This window comes from Nansenia antarctica (assembly GCF_963989245.1).
Source record: "Nansenia antarctica genome assembly, chromosome: 19".
Classification (NCBI taxonomy): Eukaryota; Metazoa; Chordata; class Actinopteri; order Argentiniformes; family Microstomatidae; genus Nansenia; species Nansenia antarctica.
In genome coordinates, this window is record NC_137692.1 from 24,181,912 (window position 1) to 24,205,301 (window position 23,390).

At 50.1% G+C, this 23,390-nt stretch overlaps 1 protein-coding gene across 1 annotated transcript in view; it reads right to left on the reverse strand.

The window, feature by feature from the left end:
* Positions 1-23,390, reverse strand: part of kmt2a (lysine (K)-specific methyltransferase 2A) — a gene marked incomplete at both ends in the record, with an annotated part of 60,911 nt that overhangs the window by 33,286 nt on the left and 4,235 nt on the right. The window contains 12 exons of the mRNA XM_080549075.1: positions 166-414; positions 2,016-2,092; positions 2,374-2,967; positions 3,241-3,305; positions 4,267-4,498; positions 6,866-7,043; positions 9,223-9,904; positions 10,016-10,834; positions 11,400-12,222; positions 12,298-12,982; positions 13,074-13,810; positions 14,378-14,450. Coding sequence (XP_080405201.1) covers positions 166-414; positions 2,016-2,092; positions 2,374-2,967; positions 3,241-3,305; positions 4,267-4,498; positions 6,866-7,043; positions 9,223-9,904; positions 10,016-10,834; positions 11,400-12,222; positions 12,298-12,982; positions 13,074-13,810; positions 14,378-14,450 — 5,214 coding nt within the window. The remainder of the gene's footprint in view (positions 1-165; positions 415-2,015; positions 2,093-2,373; positions 2,968-3,240; positions 3,306-4,266; positions 4,499-6,865; positions 7,044-9,222; positions 9,905-10,015; positions 10,835-11,399; positions 12,223-12,297; positions 12,983-13,073; positions 13,811-14,377; positions 14,451-23,390) is intronic.

Sequence of the window (23,390 nt, forward strand, 5' to 3'; positions counted from 1 at the left end):
GATCATGTGACTGGCAGCTGGTGAAAGTAGGAACTACACGGATCCCAGCAACCAATCCAAATGTTCCGATTCCAAAACGAGACGCCAGCCTCACGCTCTCCTCTCACCTCCACACACACACACACACAAACACACACACAAACGAGACGCCAGCCTCTCTCTCACCTCCACGTTGCCGCTGCTGGCGCACAGGAAGCAGACCACCCGGGGCGTGATCGGCGCGGAGGTGACGAGGCTCAGGCCGCCCGCCTCCCACACCCGCTCCACGTCACAGTCCCTCTTGAAATCCACTCTGATGCGATGCACTCCGTCGCAGGCAGCCCTCTGCTGCTGGGCGGCGTGGCCCCCGGTCGAGGGAGTGCTCAGCGAGTTTAAAGTACTGCTGTCAGGTATGAGGGCCAGCGGCTTGTCCTGCTAGGGAGGGAGGGGTGGGAGAGATTTAACAAGACAGTGATTCCCGCAGAAATGAAATATACTTTGGGGGAACGACTCGGGGCGGGGGGGGGGGGGGTGGCTGCGTGGGCCCCCCCCTGCGAAAATGTTTGAGTTTTTTTTTCCTCAATTCCCGCATTCTAGTGAATTTTCATAGTAACACTGCACTTCAGACAACCTACAACTGGTGATGGTGTCTAGGTCTTTAAGTGTTAAACAGCTGAGAGCAGTCACTGCTGTTTTTTGTGGTCTTCTTTCACACACACATCTTACCAAGTGTGTATGAACATCCTCACAAACCAACAAAGAACATGATCTATATCAAATTTAAGACAGAAACCTCCACACTGGTATAGTATAATGTATGGGTGGCTCCCCCCAAAGTATAAAGTTTTTTAAGTTTTTTTTACTCACTGAGCACACATTATACTTTGGGGGGAGCCATTAGGGGCCCCCCTAAGTATTAACATGCTGTGGGAATCACTGCAAGAGGTAGTAGCCACTAGGACTGGAAATGTGTACTCCTATGAATACTAGTGTATGCTGTATGGTTTGTAAATGTCATATTGTAATGTGTGTCTGTCTACAGCGAGTTTAAAGTACTGCTGTCAGGTATGAGGGCCAGTGGCTTCTCCTGCTGTGGAGGGGGGAGGGGGGGGGGAGTTAGACAAGAGGTAGCTTCCACTAGGACTGAAATGTGTACTCCTATGAATACTAGTAGTGTATGCTGGTTTGTAAATGTCATATTGTAGTATTGTGTGTCTGTCTACAGTATGTGACCATTGGCAGCGAGTTTAAAGTACTGCTGTCAGGTATAAGGGCCAGTGGCGTCTCCTGCTAGGGAGGGGGAGGGGGTGGGAGTTAACAAAAAGGTAGCCACTAGGACTGAAATGTGTACTCCTGTGAATGAATACTAGTGTACGCTGGTTTGTAAATGTCATATTTAAAGTACTGCTGTCAGGTATAAGGGCCAGTGGCTTCTCCTGATAGGGAGGGGGGAGGGGGGTGGGGGGGAGAGAGTTAACAAGAGGTAGCTAGCCACTAGGACTGAAATGTGTACTCCTATGAATGAATGAATGAATACTAGTGTATGCTGGTTTGTAAAATGTCATATTGTAATGTGTGTCTGTCTACAGTATCATGTGACCATTGGCATTATGCCAGAGTGAATTCCTAATGTGGACAATTAAGTCGTCATCATCATGACATCATGCCTAAGTCATCATCATCCTCTTATATGGAATACAGGGATGGTACTGGGTCGACAGGGATGGCACTGGGTCTACATGGCTTCTATTGGGTCTACAGGGGTGGCACCGGGCCTACAGGGGCGGCACTGGGCCCACAGGAGGGGTACTGGGCCTACAGGGGTGGCACTGGGCCTACAGGGATGGTACTGGGTCTACAGGGATGGTACTGGGTCTAGAGAGATGGTACTGGGTCTACAGGCCTGGGACTGGGTCTAGAGGGCTGGTACTGGGTCTACAGGGATGGTACTGGGCCTACAGGGATGGTACTGGGACTAGATAGCTGGTACTGGGTCTACAGGGATGGTACTGGGTCTAGATAGTAGGGTAACTTACCTTGTCTTTTGGTTTGCGTTTAGGTGGAGGAGGGGCAGAGCGAGGGTTAAGCTTCTTCAGCTGTTTGACTTCAGCTGCTGAGAGAACAACAACAAGTTGTACAAGTAGAACGGTTAATTAACATAATTCAAAAGAAGAAGAAGAAAGAAGGAAGTTGAGAAAGCAGAAAGAAGGGAAGAAGAAGGAAGGAATAATATACTGTATATATGTTACGGTACATGTGGGAAAACGGTTTATGTCGGCATGTCCTAAGCCAACGGTTCATGCTGGCATGTCCCGGGAAATGCTGACATAAACCGTTTTCCCACATGTACCGTATTTATTTATTTATTTTTGTGATTACCTGATGTGCTCTGACCCGTGTCTGCCGTGGGCGTGGCCAAGCTGGGCTGCTGCTGGGACTTCCTCTTGGGCTCCGTGGGCGGAGACTTGGGCGGCCCCCCGTCCTTTTTTGGCGGCGCCTGGTTCTGAGGCCTCTGTAGTTGCTGCAGCGGGGGGGGCTGCTGGGACTGTGAGTGGGGCGGGGAGGGGGAGGAGCTCTGGGGGGACGAGGAAGAGGAGGGAGACGAGGAGGAAGGAGGGGTGGGTTGCTGGAGCTTGCGCTCCTTCCTGCTGGACGCGGTGCCGGGGGCCGAGGAGGGCTGTTTGGGCTCCGTCGTTGTCGGGCCGGAGGCCGGGGCTATCGTGGGGGGTTGGGGGGGCTCGTTCGGGGTAGGGCTGGGGGTCGGGGTGGGGGCAGGAGAGGACTGCTGCTGCTGTGAGGGCGGCTGTGGTCTCTGCCTCTCCTCCCCTGGCTTCGGGGGAGGCGTCTCGTTCTTCTTGCGAGGTGGGTCCTCCTTCAAGGAGGGCGGGCCCGGTTTGAGGCCTGACTCGGAGATCGGGCCTTTGACGGCGGGATGAAGCCCCGACTCTTTTTTTTCAGACAATTTGTTTTTCTTCTTGTCTTTTTTACCTGACAAGGTACAAGGAGATACCAGGCCGTGAGATACAGAGAGAACATGATTGATTGTGTCTTTATGTGGTATGGTACATATTATGTGATATGTTACGGTACATGTGGGAAAACTCGGGTTAGGATTAGGTGCTAGGGTGCTAGGGTTAGACATGCCAGCATGTACCAAGTCGACGTAGCACCTAACCCTAACCCTAGTTTTCCCACATGTACCGTAACAGATACAATACAGGCTTTACAGGGTTTAAAAAGGCTTTTTAACAAGACACCGACCTTTGACCTGTTTTTGGAGGAACATCTTAGAAGGCATCCACTGCAGGTTCTGGCACTTCCTGACTCTGTGACAATGGTGTACAGAAAGACACAACGTCAAACACACATTCAGACACATTCATTCGATATATTGTGGTTGTCTGTGGTGCTAATGACGTTTGGATTGTATTCTAATACATTTTAAATCAATGGTTTTAAGAAAAGTAACAGTGGTGAACCCTTCAAACTGAGGCTACAACTGTAGTGTACTCTGTAGGGTACAGAGTGGTATTAGAAGAGTGGCACCAATGAAATGACTGGAGGCATCAAGTAGTTAAACATTCCTTCCTGATTTAACCAATATAGATTTTTTAGGGTTAGGATAAGATATGTAAGTGGGTGGCGCTAAAAATGGATGAAAAGAATGCAGTTTCTCCAAAACGTCATCCCTATTCTCAAGTAAAACAATAAAAAACACTACCACACAATTGGAAAAAACTCAGACTGGCTAGGCCAGACAAACACTTGGTCGCCTGGCAACCATGCTTCATAGGTGTGAAGCATAAAGGAACTATTTAGAGCCGTCCTAGCCAAGCGTTAGCCCAAAAAGAAATTGGCACCACTCTTCTAATCGTGACGTTAGAATTATAAGGTTCTATCTCCATTTTTGTCAAAATTGAGTTTTTTACATAATCTGATCCATTCTGTGTTTATTAATGCCTGTGTGGTGTTGTTTTTAAAATGTTGACATTTTTGAGTTAGTAATTAATAAAATACAAAACACAAAGGTTCCATCTCACAAAACATAATGGAATGTAAAAACTTTGACGCTAAATATCTCTGAACTGCCCTAAACGGAGATAGAACCTTATCATTCTAAACGGAGATAGAACCTTATCATTCTAAACGGAGATAGAACCTTATCATTCTAAACGGAGATAGAACCTTATCATTCTAAATGGAGATAAAACCTTATCATTCTAAGCTCACGTAATATACCACTCTGGTAGGGAAGGTAGAAGCCTTTTTGAAGACCCTCAGACTCACTTGCAGCATTGCTTTTTGATATTGCGGCCCCCGAACTTGGGCTTGTCCAGACAGTTGGTGCAGACGCCGCAGTCCTCAGGCACCTGGCAGCCCGGGCACTGGCCGCAGCGGCGAGAGCGGCGCCCCTTCCTGGGCGGCCCCCCCGCCTCCTGGATGGTCTTGTGCCGCGTCACGGGCTTGATGGGAGGGGACTGGGGCTCCGCCTCTTCAGACCCCGCTACTGACGATTTATCTACAGGGGGTGGGGGGGGGTAACCATTTACAGCACAACGTTATAGAAACATTAGACATTAGACATACACTCACTGGCTACTTTATTAGGCACACCTTGCTAGTACTGGGTTGGATCGCTTGGATCGATTTTGCCTTCAGAATTGCCATAATTCTTCTTTACAAGGTGCTGGAAACATTCCTCAGAGACGTTGGTCCATGTTGACATTCTAGCGTCACGCAGTTGCAGAAGCTTTGTGCCAAGAAGATATCCTCCACACTGTTACACACCCCCACACCCCCACACCCCTCACCCCACACTGTTACACCACCGCCACCATTTTCATTTTCGCCCAGAGAACTGCCGCTCACTGGATATTTTCTCTTTTTCTGACCATTCTCTGTTACCCCTAGAGATGGTTGTGTGGGGAAATCCCAGTAGATCAGCACTTTTGGAAATACTCAAACCAGTCCGTCTGGCACCAACAACCATGATGCCACGTTCAAAGTCGCTTAAATCACCTTTCTTCTCCATTCTGATGCTTGGTTTGAACTTTGGTTTGCCTGACTCGTCTTGACCATGTCTACATGCCTAAATGCATTGAGTTGCTGCCACGTGATTGGCTGATTAGATATTTGCATTAACGACAAGTTGAAAAGGTGCACCTAATGGAAGTAACCGGTGAGTGTATAAGTTAGTCTATACAAAACCCAACTATACCACCGTCCATTCCATGACGTATCTTAGGGTTAGGGTTATGACTAACCTACGACTCTACAAGAGGAACGCTTACCACACAGCTTAGGTAACAGGAACATGTCTAACCCCACGGCATACACTGTGTCTGTGTCAGGGGAGGCTGGTGGAGGTAGAAATCGGAGGATAGGCTCATTGTAATGCACGGAACGGAATACGGAATGGTATCAATCATCACAATGAGCCAGTCCTCAGAGTTCTGCGTAAGTCTTTGGCGTTGTTCACCAGTGTCACTCAATTAAAATCCTGCATAGGTAGAGTGAGTGTGTGAGTGAGTGTGTGAGTGAGTGAGTGAGTGTGTGAGTGAGTGAGTGAGTGTGTGAGTGTGTGAGTGAGTGTGTGAGTGTGTGAGTGTGTGAGTGTGTGAGTGTGTGAGTGTGTGAGTGTGAGTGTGTGAGTGAGTGTGTGAGTGAGTGTGTGAGTGAGTGTGTGAGTGAGTGTGTGAGTGTGTGTGTGTGTGTGTGTGTGTGTGAGTGTGTGAGTGTGTGAGTGAGTGAGTGTGTGAGTGTGTGAGTGAGTGTGTGAGTGAGTGTGTGAGTGTGAGTGTGTGTGAGTGAGTGAGTGTGTGAGTGTGTCAGTGAGTGTGTGCATGAGTTTTTACACTATGAACCTTTTCTTTTTTTTACTGAAGCCTTTTTCCTCAATTGTTAAGAACACGCGTGCCTCCCTGCTCTGTCCTCTACTCTGTCCTCCACTCGTGTCCTTGTGTCCTACTAAAGACACGTTGGAGGAGGAGGTTTAGGCTCCCCCTACTACACGTTCTTCTCCAATGCTTTTTTAGGACGAAGCGAGTGGAGGAGGGAGGAGAGGAGAGGGGAGAGGAGGAGAGGAGGAGTGGAGGAGAGGAGGAGAGGACGTGAGGAGGAGAGGAGAGGAGGAGAGGACGTGAGGATGTTCCTAACAATTGAGAAAAAAAACTCTAACTCTGGGTTGTGGTGGGGTAGGGGAGGTGGGCCAGACAGATGTGCTTGGTTGGTGTTTAACCTGAACACTACACCTGAACACTCAGGGGTGTTTAACCTGAACACTACACTCAGGGGTGAAAACTGGTGATGGCCCCAAAAAGGTACCAACATTTGTTTTGCCTGAAAACGAAGAAAATAATAAATGCTAAATGTCTAACCTTGGGGGGGATAGCTTTAGCTTTAGCACTAACGCTGCTAAATTGATAGTGCTTGCACTAGCGGTGGCAGGTGGAATAGCGCTAGCTAGCACTAACGGTGGTCTAACAACGATGCGCGTGTAAGTAGCAGCGGCCCTGACCTTAACACCCCACATCATTATTCAGAAAACAGGTCGCTTACCATGACTGTGTTCTCCAGTGATTTCAACAGCAGCGGAGTTTAGCAGACAAGAAGATGTTAGCTCGCGCATCATGTCACTTGGATGAGATGTTACCCCACCCACCACCCCCGACAAATCCTTTTTTCAGATCTACAAGATTCACGTGGATGACCTATTTTGAGGTGAAGATGTAGGATTTCGCCGAAAGGTGACAAGTTCACACCGCTGTCCACCAGACCTTCTGTCTGGATGTACTTACTGTCACCCTCTCCTCTCCCAGTTTGTCTTCTGCCAGTTTTTTTTTTGCTATTCATGTTTTTTTCTTTCTTTTTGACTTGTGAGTCTTACCATCGTTCCCCATGGAAGACAGGATCTTCTCCCTCTCCTCCCAGGGCAAGGCACTGAGGGTGGGCATGTCGTCAGGAAACACGGCCAGGTTGCGGCCCAGCGCCACCGCGGCGCGGCGACACACGTGCTTGATGCGCGGGCCGCGGACCGACGTCTCGGACGAGTCACTCTCCTGGCCCTGGGAACAAATGGTAAATGGTCAATTCAATTAAATTCAACTTTATTGGCCATGTGCAGTGCACTAGGAACATGATTTGGTATTCTACCATGCTAAACAAGCTACAGTACATACAACAACAAGACGACAACACGACAATACTCAAGACAAAATATACAGTACCAATATGAGTGGATATTATGAATAAATATACTGTACAACTAAGTGCAAGAACATGTAAAGTGCAAGGTACAATGATCAGCAATTATTGAGAAGGGCCGTGGCTTTGGGGAAAAAACTGTTCAAGTGTTGTGATGTTTTTGTCCTGGTGGCCCTGTACCGCTGTCCAGAAGGGAGTAATGTAAACAAGCTGTGAGCTTGTTTGGACCGCACTTATATAGCGCCTTTATCCAAAGCGCTTTACAACAGCCTCTCATTGACCCATTTACACACACATTCACACACCAATGGCGGCAAGCTACCATGCAAGGCGCCCGCCGGCCCTGCTCATTGGGAGCAATTTGAGGTTCAGTGGCTTGCCCAAGGACACTTCGACATGTGGCCAGCCGGGGCTCGACTCGAACCGCCGATCTGCCGACCGTGCGATCATTAGACAGCGGCTCCTCTACCTCCTGAGCCACAGCCGCCCCAACACAGACACACGTCAACCACTGGTCACGTAACAGGAGGAGGAGGGATCCCTACATCCCAGTTCACATCGGGGGACGGTTAGCGTCTGGTCTGGTCAGTGTCGTGTTAGATATGAACCAGAGGAGGCTGGTGGTGGTAGACATCGGAGGACAGGCTCATTGTAATGCATTGAATGGAACCAGACAGTTTAAGGTCGCAATGTTTGTAAGCTCAAATGAAAACGGAATTCTGAAAAGTTGCAGTTTCATCTCTTCACGTCTAATATATCCGAACCGGGCGTAAAACACTTTTATCACTTTACTTAATGTTCCGACTCAAAGCATTTTGAGTGTACTCAAAGGAAAAGGGAAAGTATTTTCCAAAGCGTTTCTGCTACTGCTTGCTGTCTGCATTATGTATGAAGTCGGTTTCCGAGTTCCCCCCCTGAATAAAAACCCTAACAGGGGACTTTCCTATTATCAAGTTTCAGTCCGAGTTCAAACATCAAACACTCACCCTCCTATTTATAGCAAATATTTACAGAATCACGTCAAAGCTTTTTCCTAGGTTCTTGATGAGGCGTGCTCCAAAATGTTTTTAGTAGCCCGGGCCTTTATTTGCTCCGACCGTGGAGCGTGCCCGGCAGCATACTGGAGGTCGGACGATTATTGGAGACCAGCGGTTATTGTGTTTAACGCCACGCTGCCACTGACAGAGCTCAATATATCACACTGAGAACAAATATCCACTAACATTAGATCAACATTACCAGCCTACAATCAAGTCCAAACCAGATTCATCCTTTCTTTCATTTTTTCTTTCCCTTTCTTTCTTTTTTTAAATATGTTTGTAGGGCATTTCTACTTTATTGGGACGGTAGAGATTGACAGGATGGGCGAGAGAGAGAGAGAGAGAGAGAGAGAGAGAGAGAGAGAGGGGGGGGGGGGAGGACATGCAGGATATTTCGATAGCCGGAATTGAACCAGGGACCGTTGCGATGATATGGCATGTGCCTTAGTGTGCTACGCCACTTCACGCACTCCTACACCAGATTCATCTTTGATAAGAGATGGTATTTTATTAGCGTTTCCATACAAGACTACTGTAAACGGTCTGTCAAGACTGTTGAATACATATCAGTAACGGTCGCTCTGAATCATGTGCGTGGCTCTAATCGTCGGCCAATAGCAACAGAGAACACATACCGATAAACAGTTTATTTGGAGCCGGTATTAGGACACAAACGCTTATTTACTTTAACGTCATTCTTGTAGACAGGCGTTTAATCGTGAGCTTAGAATTCTACGGTTCTATCTCCGTTTAGGGTAGTTCAGAGATATTGAGTGTCAAAGTTTTTACATTCCATTATGTTCTGTGAGATGGAACCTTTGTATTTTATGAATTACTAACTCAAAAATGTCAACATTTAAAAAAATAACACCACACAGGCATTAATAAACACCTAATGGATCAGATTATGTTAAAAAAAAAAAAGTCAATTTTGACCAAAAACGGAGATAGAACCTTATAATTCTAAATTCTAACGTCACGGAGAGACAAGAAGACTGACCTGGACTTTAGGCTGGTCCGGAGACTTCAGAGACTTGCTCTTCTCGATCTTAAACAGCTGATCTTTGGCCTTCTTCAGCAGCCCCACGACCCGCTTGTCTGTGACCGGCTGCCGCTCAGCATGGGCCAGCATGGAGCCCAGGGAGGGGGCTGGGGGCTGCTTGCCTGTCTGTCCTCCTGGGGGGCCACCTGGCTGCGGCTGGGCGGTGGGGGCACTTGGTTTCTCCTTCTCCTCCCCCGGCTCAGCTCCTTCCGCACCTCCCCTCTCTACAGGCCGGCCCTTCTTCGACAGGCGTCCCTTGGCTAGGGAGGGAGGCGGAGATGGGTGGACTGTTCCCAGGTCTGTGGGAGTACCAGCAGAACCAGCAACAGCAGCAGCAACAGCAACAGCGGCAGAGGCTTCAGTACCAGAGTCTACGCACAAGGACTTCTTCCTGCCGGGGGTCTTCTTGGGAGCCAGAGAGGACGACAGCGACTCCTCCATCTCCCTGCTGCCCTCCACCGCGAACAGGCTGGACGCCGCGTTGGACGAGGCCTCCGTGGTGGAGGAGGAGACCTTCCCACCCCTCTTCTCCCCCCAATCCTTCTTCCCCTCCCTCTTGTTCTCCTTCTCCCGTTCTCGGCTCCTCTCCGTCTCCCGGTTGTCCTTCCCTTCCCTGGGAGGCTGCTGCTGCTGCTGTTCTCTGGAAGAAGCGGAGGTGGCGTTGTCTCTGCGCTCTCGGCTCCCTCCCCCTCCTCCCTTCCCGGCTCCTCTGCCTCCTCCCCCCTTCTGGTCCTGGGGGCTCGGAGCGAACACAGGGAAGAGTTGGGAGTGGGAGGACGAAGGGGTGGTGGAGGAAGAGGAGGACGAGGAGACCGAGGCGGGGTTACCGCCGGCCGCTCTCTTGCCGGGGCTGGAGGGGAAGGTGCTGAAGGGGGTGGAGGAGGGTAAGGCACTACTGGCTGAGACGACCCCCACCCCCGGGTTAACCCCAGGGTTACTGCAGGAGACGGAGGAGCCCGGCGGTGGCAACATCATCTCAGACGACGAGCCTCTTCCTTCCATCATCTGGCTGCCGGGTTGGCTGCTCCGTCGGGTCATGGAGTGGGATGGCGAGTGCGGTTGGCCGCGCAGAATCCCCAGAGCGCGCCTCCTCCTCCGCCTCCTGCCCGACGACGAGGACTGGAGCGGGGACAGCGAGCCGGGGCTGCTGACCGACGACGACGACTGCAGGGTGACCGACTCGAAGATGCGGGAGTGCGCCTCGCTGGGGGTGAAGCGCGGGGCACGGAGCAGCGGGCTGCGCTTCTGGTGTTGTTGCGTCGTCGTCTCGTAGCGGGACGAAGGGTGCTGGTGGTGGTGCAGGGGGGAGAACAGGCGCGCCCCCCCCCCGGGTCCCCCCGAGCCGCCGCTCCCACCCGGCGCGGGGAAGCCGGACCCCGGCCCCACCCCCCCTGCGCTGGCGCCCGAGGGCATCAGACCCACGTCTTCGGCTGTGAGAGGGGGAGGGCGGAAGTTGTCGAAGATGGGCTTGCGGATAAGGCCCTCCTTGGCGTATTTAGCGGAGGAGAAGTACTGCAGCTCGGTGCGGGACAGGGAGGTCCAGCGGAAGGTGGGCTCTCTCAGGATGGACCTGGGGAGGAGGGGAGGAAAGAATGTTTCAACATTCAAAACAAAACAAACCAACCGACATTATACAACAGTTAGGTCCGACCAAGTAATTTGATTGGACAAGAGGCATTCCATGAGTGCTGATATACAGTATAACAGCACTGGGACTATTAACTATATGTATCACTCCGCCGCACAGATGTTCTGCTAAATGACCGTTAATACAAAGTAGCTACGTACTGATGCCTGCGGCCTCGTACCTACAACCCAATCACAGCCGTGCTGATACTCAGTATAACACACTCCCTCTTGTGTGATATTGCTTAATTATTGCATTCATTTTAAACTTGGCTGGCTCACAGGGAAAAACTTGCTGAATGAATAAATATTGTCATTTGGCGTTCATCCAATCACGTTAACCATTATGACATCATCTCCTGGTTTTGACACAAAACTCACGACTAGAGAACTGTCGTTATGTTTCAACTAAATTCACCAAAAATGTAATTCAGTAAAAAGATTCAACAGTTCAACATCATTCTTTTCTTTCACGGGAGGTTAGAAGCTGCATGTCGAAGTCAACTGACCTGCGTTTGTCCAGGAGACTAGAGTGCACTGAGGGTCCCGACAGGAAGTGGGGGGGCAAGATCCAGGGGGACTGGTGCTCGCTGTTGGAGGAAGATTGGGGAGGCTGTAGGGGGGTGAGGAGAGGGGGCGGCGGGGGGGAGGAGGATGAGGAGGCCGTAGAGGAAGCTTGTTGAGACCCAACGAGGGACGAGGAGGACATGAGCACCCCCGTGGCGGGGCTGATGATGGCCTTCTTCCCTCGGGTGGTGGCGAGGCTGCCTCTCCCCCGTACCCCCAGACCACTACCCCCCCTGCCCACTCTCTGTCCCCTGCGCCCCCTGCGCCCCCTCTCCGCCAACGCCGCGCGCTCCGGCTGAGGCTCAGACGGCGAGGGGGGCCGGGAGGTCCTGGAGGAGGAGGAGGAGGCGTGGAGGAGAAGGAGGCTGCTGGCGTCTCCTCCTCCTCGCTCTCCCCCCTGGGAGGACGGCGATCGATCGTGGTCGTGGTGGTGGAGGAGGTGGTCGTGGTGGTGGTGGAGGAGGAGGTGGTCGTGGTCGTGGTGAGGTGGTTCCTCGTCCTCCGGTTCCTCCTCCCCCGACAGGGCCTGCGTGCCCTCCGAAGCCTGGGAGTCGTCGCAGGAGGAGTCGTCCTCCTCCAGGCTGGGGCTGCTGGAGCGGGACGACTCCTCGCCCGACGACAGCTGGGAGGAGCGCTGGGACACAGCGCTGGAGCCGCAGGACGCCGCGCTGCTGCTGAAGCGACCTCCGCCGTTGCTGTTGGCCGCGCTGCCGTTGTTGTTGTTGTTGAGGAGGCTGCCGGCGGTCGTCATGGCGATGGCGGGACCTCCGGATGGTGTACCGGGGGTGGTGGTGGGAGGAGGAGGAAGCAGGGGGGGAGAAGGGAGGGAGAAGGCGTTGCCTGGGACAGGGGGGGTCCCGGCTGTAGCAGCAGCGGTATTAGTAGCGGTGACAGAAGTAGCTGTCGACACCAGCATGGGGGAGGGGGTGGAGGCGGAGGGGGCGGAGGCTGGCTGCTGAGGGGGGGGCGGAGCTAAGACAACAGACGGCGCGGGCTCTAGTCTGGCCACCTTCATGTGGTGGGGGTGGGGGTGCGTCCCGAAGCTGCCCTCGTTGTCCTCGATGAAGCGCTTGGGCGTCTTGATGATGCGCAGGGACACCGTGCTGACCACGGGCATGATGAACTGGCGGATGTTCTTCAGCTGGGTTCTCCTCCTCCTCCGGATGCCCACCCCCACCTCCATCGGCCCCCCCACCCCCGCCTCCCCCCCGCCGGGCCCTCCCCCTCCTCCTCCGAAGGCCACCACCTCCTTTTCCAGCAGCTGATTCTTCTTCTTCTGCGCCCCTTTCTTGGCGCGCTGCAGCAGCTGTTTGGCGATGGCGGCGTCAGTGCGTTTGGAGGGAGGGACTATCCTGACGGGCTTGACGTTGGCGTGGCGGGGGCTCTGCCTCAGCCCCGGTGGCCGGCCAGCGCCCCCCGCCCCCCCTTGCTTGGAGGGAGACGGGGAGGCCGGGGGGCTGGAGTTGGAGTGTCGGGAAGAGCCGTGGAGGTCCGGGCTGGAGGCCTCGTCCGACAGCCTGCTGGCCTGGGGGGTGTGGCGGTGGGGGTGGGGGTCTGTGTCTCTGTCCCTGCGGACCCTGCTGAAGGCCCTCTGTTTCCCCCCGCCCCCCCCCCGCCTCGGTCAGGCCAGTCTCGGACCCAGAGGAAGAGGAGGAGGAGGACGACGAAGAGGCCAAGGCTGCGGCGGCTGCGGCCAAGGCCTCGGCTTTGAGACGCTCGGCGGAGGGGGGTCGCCCTCGTCTGCGGCGGGGCGCGCCGGGAACCGGGACTCCGCCCTTCTTGGCGTTGGCGACGACGCTCTTGAGGAGCCGCGACTTCTTGAGAGGGCCGAGCTTCGTCTCCTTCAGCCTCTTCAGCTTGGTCACCCCCCTGGAGTCCCCTGGACGGCCCCCTTTGGCGGGGGGGGGCGTGGCCTCGGCGTCCTGCGTCGTCGTCTGGACGGACCCCAGCGGAGTCCTCTTGTTGGCGGCCGCCTTGCGTCGGTCCCTCTCCTCCTCCGCCGCCGACGCGGCGTCCTTGCGGTGGTGCAGAGCGGCGGAGGAGCCGGGCGTGTCCAGCCGTGCGTGTCTGCCGCCGTCATCTCCTCCCCCCGCTGCTGCGTGGCTGCTGACCTGCCAGCCACCCCCCGACCGCTGGCTACCAGAGGCAGGGGGGCGGCCTCTCCTCTTCTCTCCAGATCCGGGCGGTCTGCCGGGTAACCGTTTCACCTTCGTCTCCCCCGGCCGCGAGCCGTGCGAGCCCTCTGGTTTGCCCCGGGCGGGCGACAGGGGAGGGGCGACACCTGCCGAGACCCTCTTTGCAGTCAGGGCCCGCGGGGGCCGGCCTCTGGGCTTCTTCTCCTGAGTGGGAGTTACTGTCAGAACACAAAACAGAGAGGGCGGGGGGCGGGGGGAGGGGGTCTCAATCAGTTGGCCAACCTCAATACAATACACAGCCAATCTGCTGTAAGTAAAGATGAAATAGTTGTTTTTAAATTGTTTTAAATTGTTGTTTACCTATTGTATTTGTACTGTGAAATTATGTGTGTTTTTTAATTGAAATAGTTGTTTTAAATGTGTTTGTTGTTGCTTACCTATTGTAAAGCACTTTGATGTAAAGTGCTATACAAATAAAGTTATTACTATTATTATTAAAGTAACTAGGTCTATACCAGGGGAGGCTGGTGGAGGTTGTGAATAGGAGGACAGGCCCATTGTAATGCATGAAATCAAACACTGGTACCAATCCTCAATCCAAACAACACATTACAATGAGCCTCTCCTCCCATCTCTACCTCCACCAGTGTCCCCTGGTCTATACAGTAGATATACAATAAAGTAAGAAAGACTGTTAAACAATATGGGGCTTCAATTGTTGGGCCGACTTCAATACGGTCACTCAATATACCGGATGGTGGATATTTATAAATAACTCTGTTCACCCGCTGATGTCCTTGAGGGACTGTGTATTCTTCTGTGTTCACTGACTGTTCCAAATCCGACAAATACTTCTTCCTAGAGAGGGAGAGAGAAAAGAAACAGGTTAGATACGGTCCTAAATCAAACAACATTCTTCTTGATCATTCTTGTTTTCTAAGGCCTATTTCATTATATGGAAATGCCAGGTGTGGCCACCTTAGGTCTAAGTAGACTGTATTTAGTGGACGCTATAGCTGATCTCTGTGCATGATAGTGCTGAATTTTGGCATAATTCTTGTCGCATTTCCCCCCCCCTGGTGAGCTGTATAGCGGCACTTATTAAAGTGAAGAGTGACTCTTATGACACTTAACTCCTCCTACTGTCCCGGCTTCTGAAAGTACGGTACGGGTAAGATACAAATGTGTGCTGTACCGTGCCGTCCCTTTCCCATCAATGGAAAACATTTTACATTTACATTTTTGGCATTTAGCAGACGCCTTATTCCAAAGCGACTTACAATCGATACATTTGAATACTAAGCAAGTGAATCATCAATCCACCAGTCGTAGCAGGAAGAGTAATCCGGCTCAGGCCCGGGGCCACTGATAGAAGGAAAAACCTTCTCCTATCACCTTCTTCTAAACCTTTTATTTTATTTTATTTTACACTGGAGAAACAGTACAAGGGGGGCAATAGAAGTTTTTAGGGACACAGTAGAGGGGATAGGGGGTGTCTTCAGGAGACGCAGTGCTGGGGGGCAGTAGAAGTCTCAGGAGGAGCAGTTAAGGTGTAACCTGAAGAGATGGGTCTTCAGTCTACGACGGAAGATGGGTAGTGACTCTGTAGTTCTGACAGCCGTGGGGAGCTCATTCCACCAGCGGGGAGCCAGTGTTGTGAAGAGACGTGATCGGGCAGCACGACTGGAAAAGCGCCATGACTGACTACACGCCCCTTAACCCTAACCCCAGAGGGAAGCGTTGGTTAGGCATCCCCTACTGTCAGATGTACTTCCTGTCGGAAGGATATAGAAGAGAGGGGGCGTGGCCTCGCTCTCTACCATGTCTCCATCAAACCTCAACGTATTCTCTTGTTTGACCTGGAGGACACTAAAGATTGCTTAGATATTGAGAGACTCGACATGTGGGAGTCCGACACAAGTCCCCTCACTAGTTTTGTTATGTATGTAACTGACCACCTTTCAATTGAAATAAAACCTGGACAAACAAACAACAACACTGGAGCTGAAGCCATCCAAGAAAAGGACCAACGCTAACAGGTCTGAGATCCAAGGTTTGGAGGAACTCAGAGATCAGCGCGTGACAGACAGACACACACACACACACTGCATTCACAAAGTCAGGTCGCAAATGCTATCCTAGTTAAACTAGCATTGACACAGGTTAACTAGGGTAGCGATTGCAACCTGGCTATGTTTTTTTTTTTCACGTAGACACCAAAGCCGTGGGAGTGTGCAGGTTCGTGACACTTGGGCTATGAGTGAATAATAGCGCCACTGAGTTCAGATATAAACACACCAGGTCCAGATCTAGGCCTACAGTGAGTCTACAGGTGAGTCATCCCGGTGCTGAAACCACAGCCCAGAACTGGCCAGATGAAGATCAAGTGTCCCCTTCATGAAGCAGCCCAGCGGTTCTCAATCTCACTCACGTTTCACCTGCTGACTCACACCTCTCCGCCCTTTCCGTTTCCCTTCTTTCGAGATGAGACACACCTCGAGCTAAAGCAAAGACTCAAACCCAGAGAGACATTCTCAATATGAAACCACTAACACCGGGGATGTGATTAACGACTTCGCCGAAACCACATTCAACCCTTTTCCTGTTCTAGCTACAAATGCTAAACCGGTAAGTCATCATACATCAATTCCAAAATAATGTCTCACTACTGAAATATGTTAAAGGCAAGGCAGACCATGGGCAAGAATTTCCAAGACCACCAATTCAAAACAAATGGATCCATGTAGACCAAGGGAGGCTGGTGGTGGAGCCTCCCTTAAATGTAGACATACGAAAGGCTAAAAGATGATATAAATGATAGTTGCCACCAGGATTTATTTACCGATATCCTTGAGTGTGTTGTGTTAACCTGTCAGCTCAACCTGACCGCCTGGATGGCACTCAGGTAACTAGGGCAGCATTGGTTGCTAAGTTACCTGACATCAATGGTAAATGTCTCACACACAGGTCTTGTGTGTACTGTGAGTGGTTCATTCTGGATAATAGGCTTCCAATAAAGTACGTGTGTCCCTGAAACTTCTACTCATCCAATAGAAATGTCCCATTACATTCTATTAACTTACACACAAAAAAGACAAATACTACGTCAATCAATTACAACAAAACATGTTTAATAACCGTATCAAACAACCCGATAGATCATCAACATGCATCAATCTACTTATGGCCCTATGTCCACACACACACACACACACGCACACATCTTTCTATGTCATAGTAACCCTGGCTGGCCCTCTCTGTTAGAAGACGATGCATATATCCAGATTTCTTTGCCAGTCTTTTGTGTTTCTCCCTCCCCTCCTCGTGTGAGAGGTGTGTGTGTGTGTGTGTGTGTGTGTGTGTGTGTGTGTGTGAGAGGGGGAGTGTCATTCTATCATATGTATTTATAGCAGTGAGCAGCGCCGCAGCTGAAGTCCCTTCGGCCCAGTTTGTAGAGCAGCTGCTGTCTAAAGACCAGATAGTCCAGAAGAGAGAATCACCGTGGTTACCGTCTGTCTGTCTGTCTGTCTGTCTGTCTGTCTGTCTGTCTGTCTGTCTAAAGACTAGTCCAGAACTCAGAGAGAATCACCGTGGTTACCGTCTGTCTGTCTGTCTGTCTGTCTGTCTGTCTAAAGACTAGTCCAGAACTCAGAGAGAATCACCGTCGCTAACCACGGTTCTACCAGCCAACCGTCTGTCTGTCTGGCTCTAACCACTGTTCTACCAGCCGTCTGTCTGTCTGTCTGTCTGGCTGGCTGGCTGGCTCTAGGGAGCATATCATCTTCTCCAGATTAAGTAGCTATGTTACATGGGTATTATCATCATCAAGTCAATTACTAATGTTTTGATTAGGCAAAAATGAAGCATTTGGGGTTAACATATAAGTCTCATTAAGAAGAACTTGCTTTGTTTTTTTCTATTTAGATTTTTTTCTTTATCATTTCTATCCTCTAATATGCCACCACACTGAAACTTGAATCTGGCCCCTTCTACTGCAGTTCATCCAGGCAGCATATATGTTAGCATCAGAGGAGGCTGGTGGAGGCAGAAATCAGAGGACAAGCTCATTGTAATGCATCAGGAAAAGAACCAGGAATGGTATCAAATGTGTGTACTTCCACCAGCCTCCCCTGGCCAGCATCCTCTCTCAGGCTGCTGGGTGCTGTTGCAGAGCTAGGGGTGTGTGTGTGTGTGTGTGTGTGTGTGTGGGGGGGGGGGGGTTAGAAAGGCTGGCTCTGAGTAGCTGTAGCTGGGAGAGCGCGAGTAGCTCTCAATGACATCACAACGATCCTGCCTTAGGCACTTTCGCAGGCACACGCACCCCACACCTGCCACATGAACCACACACTCACTCTCCTGCTCCATCCCCCCGCCAACCCACCCCCCTCCCCCACCCAGTGTGTGAACTGCACTGCAAGATGTAAACAACCACAGGCCAAACACGGCGTGGAGAGGGGAGGAAAGGGAGAGAGCAGCAACTTGACCACATGGTGCAGCAAGCAACAGAGACTCAGAGCCACCGCCGCCTCAAGGGACTAACTGGGATGAAAAGGGGTTGGGTTGGTGAAACATGCTCCCGCAGAATCTAACTAAATCCCTATCTAAACAAGCCTCCCACACACTACAAGCCTCACGTGTGTGTGTGTGTGTGTGTGTGTCTGTGTGTGTGTGCAGCCATGCGCCGGAGACATACATTCACTCCCCGCCCACAGGCGGATCAGAGCGCAGCGTGTGAGAACGGGGCTTATGAGCTCAGTGGCTCACGAGCTCACTAGTCGGACAGGCAGGCGAGGCGAGGAGCCACCTGCTCCTAGGAGTAAACAACACATTGCGCAGTAACGTAGATAAATGGGTAACATGAGACGGGGGGCCGTGACAAAAGAGAATGTTATAGCCATTGTTGTTGTTTTCCATTCTTGTCTTTCCAAGGGAAGGTGGTTATGAGGAAACCTCCGACTGTTTCTTCACTCCGCATGTGTTCTTAGTACCCTCCTCTGCTTCCTTGTTTGTTTTTCCCGTCCACAACATGCAAACAACATCCCACTCCTTCCTACTGCTCTATACAACACGTTGCTTTACTATCAGTGCATGAATGACATGGTCCTGACCTATACTTTCCTTTATAGATTGTTGAGGAGAGACTCATTGCCTCTCTGCCGTCTGACTCATAGCGGAAACGTTCATGTGTGTGGTACAGTGGAGGGCCCGTCCCCCTGCTGAGGACATAACCAGATATGCAGATGTGTGTGGAGGTGATTTGAGGTCGTTCTGTTACCGCTTGATAAATGAGTGCATGGAGGCGAGGTGAGAAGTCGTGACCTTAGAATGATAAGGTTCTATCTCTGTTCAGAATGATAAGGTTCTATCTCCGTTTAGGGCAGTTCAGAGATATTGAGCGTCAAAGTTTTTACATTCCATTATGTTTTGTGAGATGGAACCTTTGTATTTTATGAATTACTAACTAAAAAATGTCAACATTTTTAAAAAAATAACACCACACAGGCATTAATAAACACCTAATGGATCAGATTATGTAAAAAAACTCAATTTTTACAAAAATGGAGATAGAACCTTATAATTCTAACGTCACGAAGTGGCTGATGTGACTGACAGTTCTACCGAGATGAAGAGATGAAGATCTTCTATCCAGATATGGAAATATCAATATTATTGAGAGGTGGGATGGGCTGGGAGAAGCTGGGGGACGAACTATACCAATTAAAACTAGAAAAAGTAGCTATGGTCCAGAAGAACCTTCATGGGCAAAAACATCACACTCACTTTCTTCAGTTTCTTCCCCAAAGCCACGGCCCTCCTCAATAACTCCTGATCATTGCACCTTGCACTTTACATGTTCTTGCACTTAGTTGTACAGTATATTTATTCACTCATATTGGTACTGTATATTTTGTATTGAGCATTGTCGTCTTGTTGTTGTATGTACTGTAGCTTGTTTAGCATTGTAGAATACCAAATCATGTTCCTAGTGCACTGCGAATAAAGTTTAATTGAATTGAATTGAAGTGTTAACTTATTTTGGTAGTGGAAAAGGTTTAACGTTTCGATCTGCTGGTGAGTTGGAAGGAAGTGAGTCTTATTGTGATAGCAGATAAAGTTAGAGGTGGTTTGGTTAGTTGGATGGCTAGAATGATAAGATAGCGATGGGTACTTCAGTTGAGTTGGTTGGTTGGTTAACTGGGTGAGTTTTTTGGGGCTACAAAAAGCTTTTTTTAATCAGGGTTGAAGATGTTCTGGGCCGTTGAAATAAAGTGAGATTTGTAAATTGGTTAGGGTTGGTTGATCGGACGGACGAATGGATAGATGAGAGAAAGGATGGATGGATGGATGAGAGAAAGGATGGATGGATGGATGGATGAGAGAGGGGAGGTATAGAAAGATGAACAATTAAGAGGCTAATCAGTACGGCTTATACCGAGTAAAGCGAAGTGAAGAAAGGTTGATGCTAGGTAGTTGAAAGGTCAGATAGATAAATAGGACAGGTCATGCATAGCAATGTCATTCTAAGAATCATTCTTATGTCATTCTAAGAATCATTCTTATGTAAATCTAGAATCATTCTAAGAGCTGTGAAAGTTCCATAACAGTTGCAGTAACAATGGGGCTCTCGGAATATTGGCATTTTTGCATTACAACAAGCTCAATAGTTTAAAGAAATATAACTCTTCAGTTAGCCTCTCTGCATGTTTTAAAGTTTGATAGATGCACTTCTTTCAAGCTGTGTGACTCTCCCGTTCTACCACATCCCAATGGTGTTCTATTGGTTCAGATCCAGTGACTGGGAAGGCCAATGTTCATGAAACCAGTTTGAGACGACTTTTGCTTTGTGACATTTGTGCATTATCTTGATAGAAGTCAGTAGCCATCAAAAGATGGGTGTACACACTGCGGCCATGAAGGGATGCACATGGCGAATCCAATCAAGTGATGATTTTAACCCATCGAGGCCCAACGTGTGCCCAGAAAACATTCAACGCACCATTACACCACCTCCATGAATGAGATGGGTGTACAGGTGTTCCTAATAAAGTGTCCCGTGAGTGTAACAGGCAGAGAAGAGCTCTTCAGAGGGCAGCTTTACTCCGCTCTTCAGATAGGAGGTGATGCTCCACACGTGGCTCCGTGCCATGGCTGTAACCCCACATGGCTGTAACCCCACTTCACCACCTCAAGTAGTGACACCGATCATTGACACTGGAACCCCTGGAACACTTGATAGGGACAACAGTTCTCCTCAGACCTCCAGGGAATCTAAGTGTCCCAGGGAATCGCGTCCAATCCTCTGTAATTACTAGTCTCGTTACATTGTTATGTCATACATTTTTAACTTGGGACGTCTTTTCCTTGGAACCGGCTACAGAAATAATACCATGCTATAATCATCTCTTATAAATCTGCAAGTCAGGGGTTTCGGTGTGTACCGTACTTGTATTACAGCACTAAGAAGAGGACACTAGAGAGAAGAGGCTGTCGGAGAAACTCTTGGTACACGGAAAGAAAACTCAAACTCTTTTTTACTCATGATCACATTATGGAAGGCAAAAGATATGACTGATGATAGTGTGACAAGGGTAGTGAACACACACAGACACACACACACACACACACACACACACACACACACACACACAGACACACACACACAGACAATCTCTGAAAGGGCTATACAGTAAAACATTAGGCACTATGACAAGACCATGACATACATATGATATGGTAGTCTCTCCTCCATCGGCTGTCTGTAGATACAAACCTGCAGCTGTTAGATTGGCTACGCCAATCAGACTAAGGATATTTGATTTAATATTTTGTTTATCTTTACTGTCAAGAAGATCTAGGAGGTAAAAGAAATGCTAAGTCAATCAAATGTTTGAGTATGGACACAAATAAGTCTCCTGGTCTTATCCTCCTTGTGGTAGTAATTCAGCCCAGCCGGCCCGTTCCCCTCTCCTCAGTGTAGACCCACTCTGAATCATTTCAGAGCAGCAGAGTGAAGAGAGAGGCTTCTCTGCCCAAAGGCTTCACTTCACCATCTGATTTACTATAGACACTCTGCTCTCATCTCTTCCTGGAATTTCAATTGGCAATGAGATCATCCGATACGTGTCCTTGTGATGCCACGTTCCTGCTCAAAGGCCACTGTTGGGGGAGTCCGGTCGGTCGGTTTGCCCCTGACCAATGATGACACATTCTCTGCCCTACACAGTATAGGACACCCCCCCCCCCCCCGCCCAAACATGTAGCTTGGTTACAGGGGGGAATTCTAGCCCAAACAAAAGGTTGATGTTTGTTGATGTTTCAACCATGTGCCAGGAGATTAAGTGGTGAAGTCCTTCACATTTGCCCACACACCGACACCTGCCCTGACCAATGATGACAAATCTTCTGCCTACACAGTATAGGACACACTCCCTAACTAGGGATGCTCCGATTTATCGGGCACCGATTTAAATCGGCCGATTTCACTCCAAATGACTCGATCGGTGATCGGCAAAAATGGCCGATCGCAAAAACCGATCTTTTTTTTTTTTTTTTTTTTTTCCCTGGGGAAGACAGATAACTGAACAGAAAACATAGGAGGACGTAACAGTATGTAAACCATGAAGGCCACGTTTATGATGTCTTTTATACAGCCATATCGACTGACTTGGGCTTCAGGCCCTAACTGGGTGATAGGCCAGACCTTTACTATGCCATAAAAATGGGTCTGCGTTTGCTTGGTGCCTAATGGATCAAAACTTTTGTCTAAAAAGCAAAAAATATTTAGGCTATCCAGTCAGTTATGTATTTTTTAAAAAATCGGTATCGGTATCGGTATCGGTTGATCTTGAGGAAACAAATCGGTGATCGGTATCGGCCCCAAAAATCCAGATCGGAGCATCCCTATCCCTAACCCCAACCACCCCCCCAACCCCAACCCAAACATGTAGCTTGGTTACAGAGGGAACTCTGGCCAAACAAAAGGTTGATGTTTGTTGATGTTTCAACCATGTGCCAGCAGATGAAGTGGTGAAGTCCTTCACATTTGCCCACACACACCACCGACCGACACCTTGGAGATGTAACACTGATTGATCAGGCTCATGTTCTTCCTTCCCCACTCTCACACCCACAGTGGTGGTAGTAGGAACTAACTTAGGCAACTCTAGATGGAGCCCTGAGCACAACAAAGAGCAGAGAAAGTCACAGCCAGGCCAGGCAGTAAGTCAGTCAGTGGGGCAACTGAGGCGGTTGTCTAACAGAGGAGCTCCAATCAAAACAAAGACAAGACGCCCCTACCAAAGGCAGGGCAATAAAAGACATAGTCTAGGGGACCATAACACCCCCCCCCCCCCACCACACACACACACACAGAGAGACACAGACACACACACCCCCCTCCCCACACACACACAATTGCCGCCTTTCTCCCAAGCTGAGGTGAAACCCCTTTGCCCGTCTGCTGTAGCAGAATAAAGCCATGGATGGGAGGGCCTGTGACTAATTCCCCTACCAGCATCGTCCCTGGGGGATGGGGGTGGGTCTCTCTCTCTCTCTCTCTCTCTCTCTCTCTCTCTCGCGCTCTCTCTCTCTCTCTCTCTCTCTCGCTCTCTCTCTCTCTCTCTCTCTCTCTCTCTCTCTCTCTCTCTCTCTCTCTCTCTCTCTCTCTCTCTCTCTCTCTCTCTCTCTCTCTCTCTCTCTCTCTCTCTCTCTCTCTCTCTCTCTCTCTCTCTCTCTCTCTCTCTCTCTCTCTCTCTCTCTCTCTCTCTCTCTCTCTCTCTCTCTCTCTCTCTCTCTCTC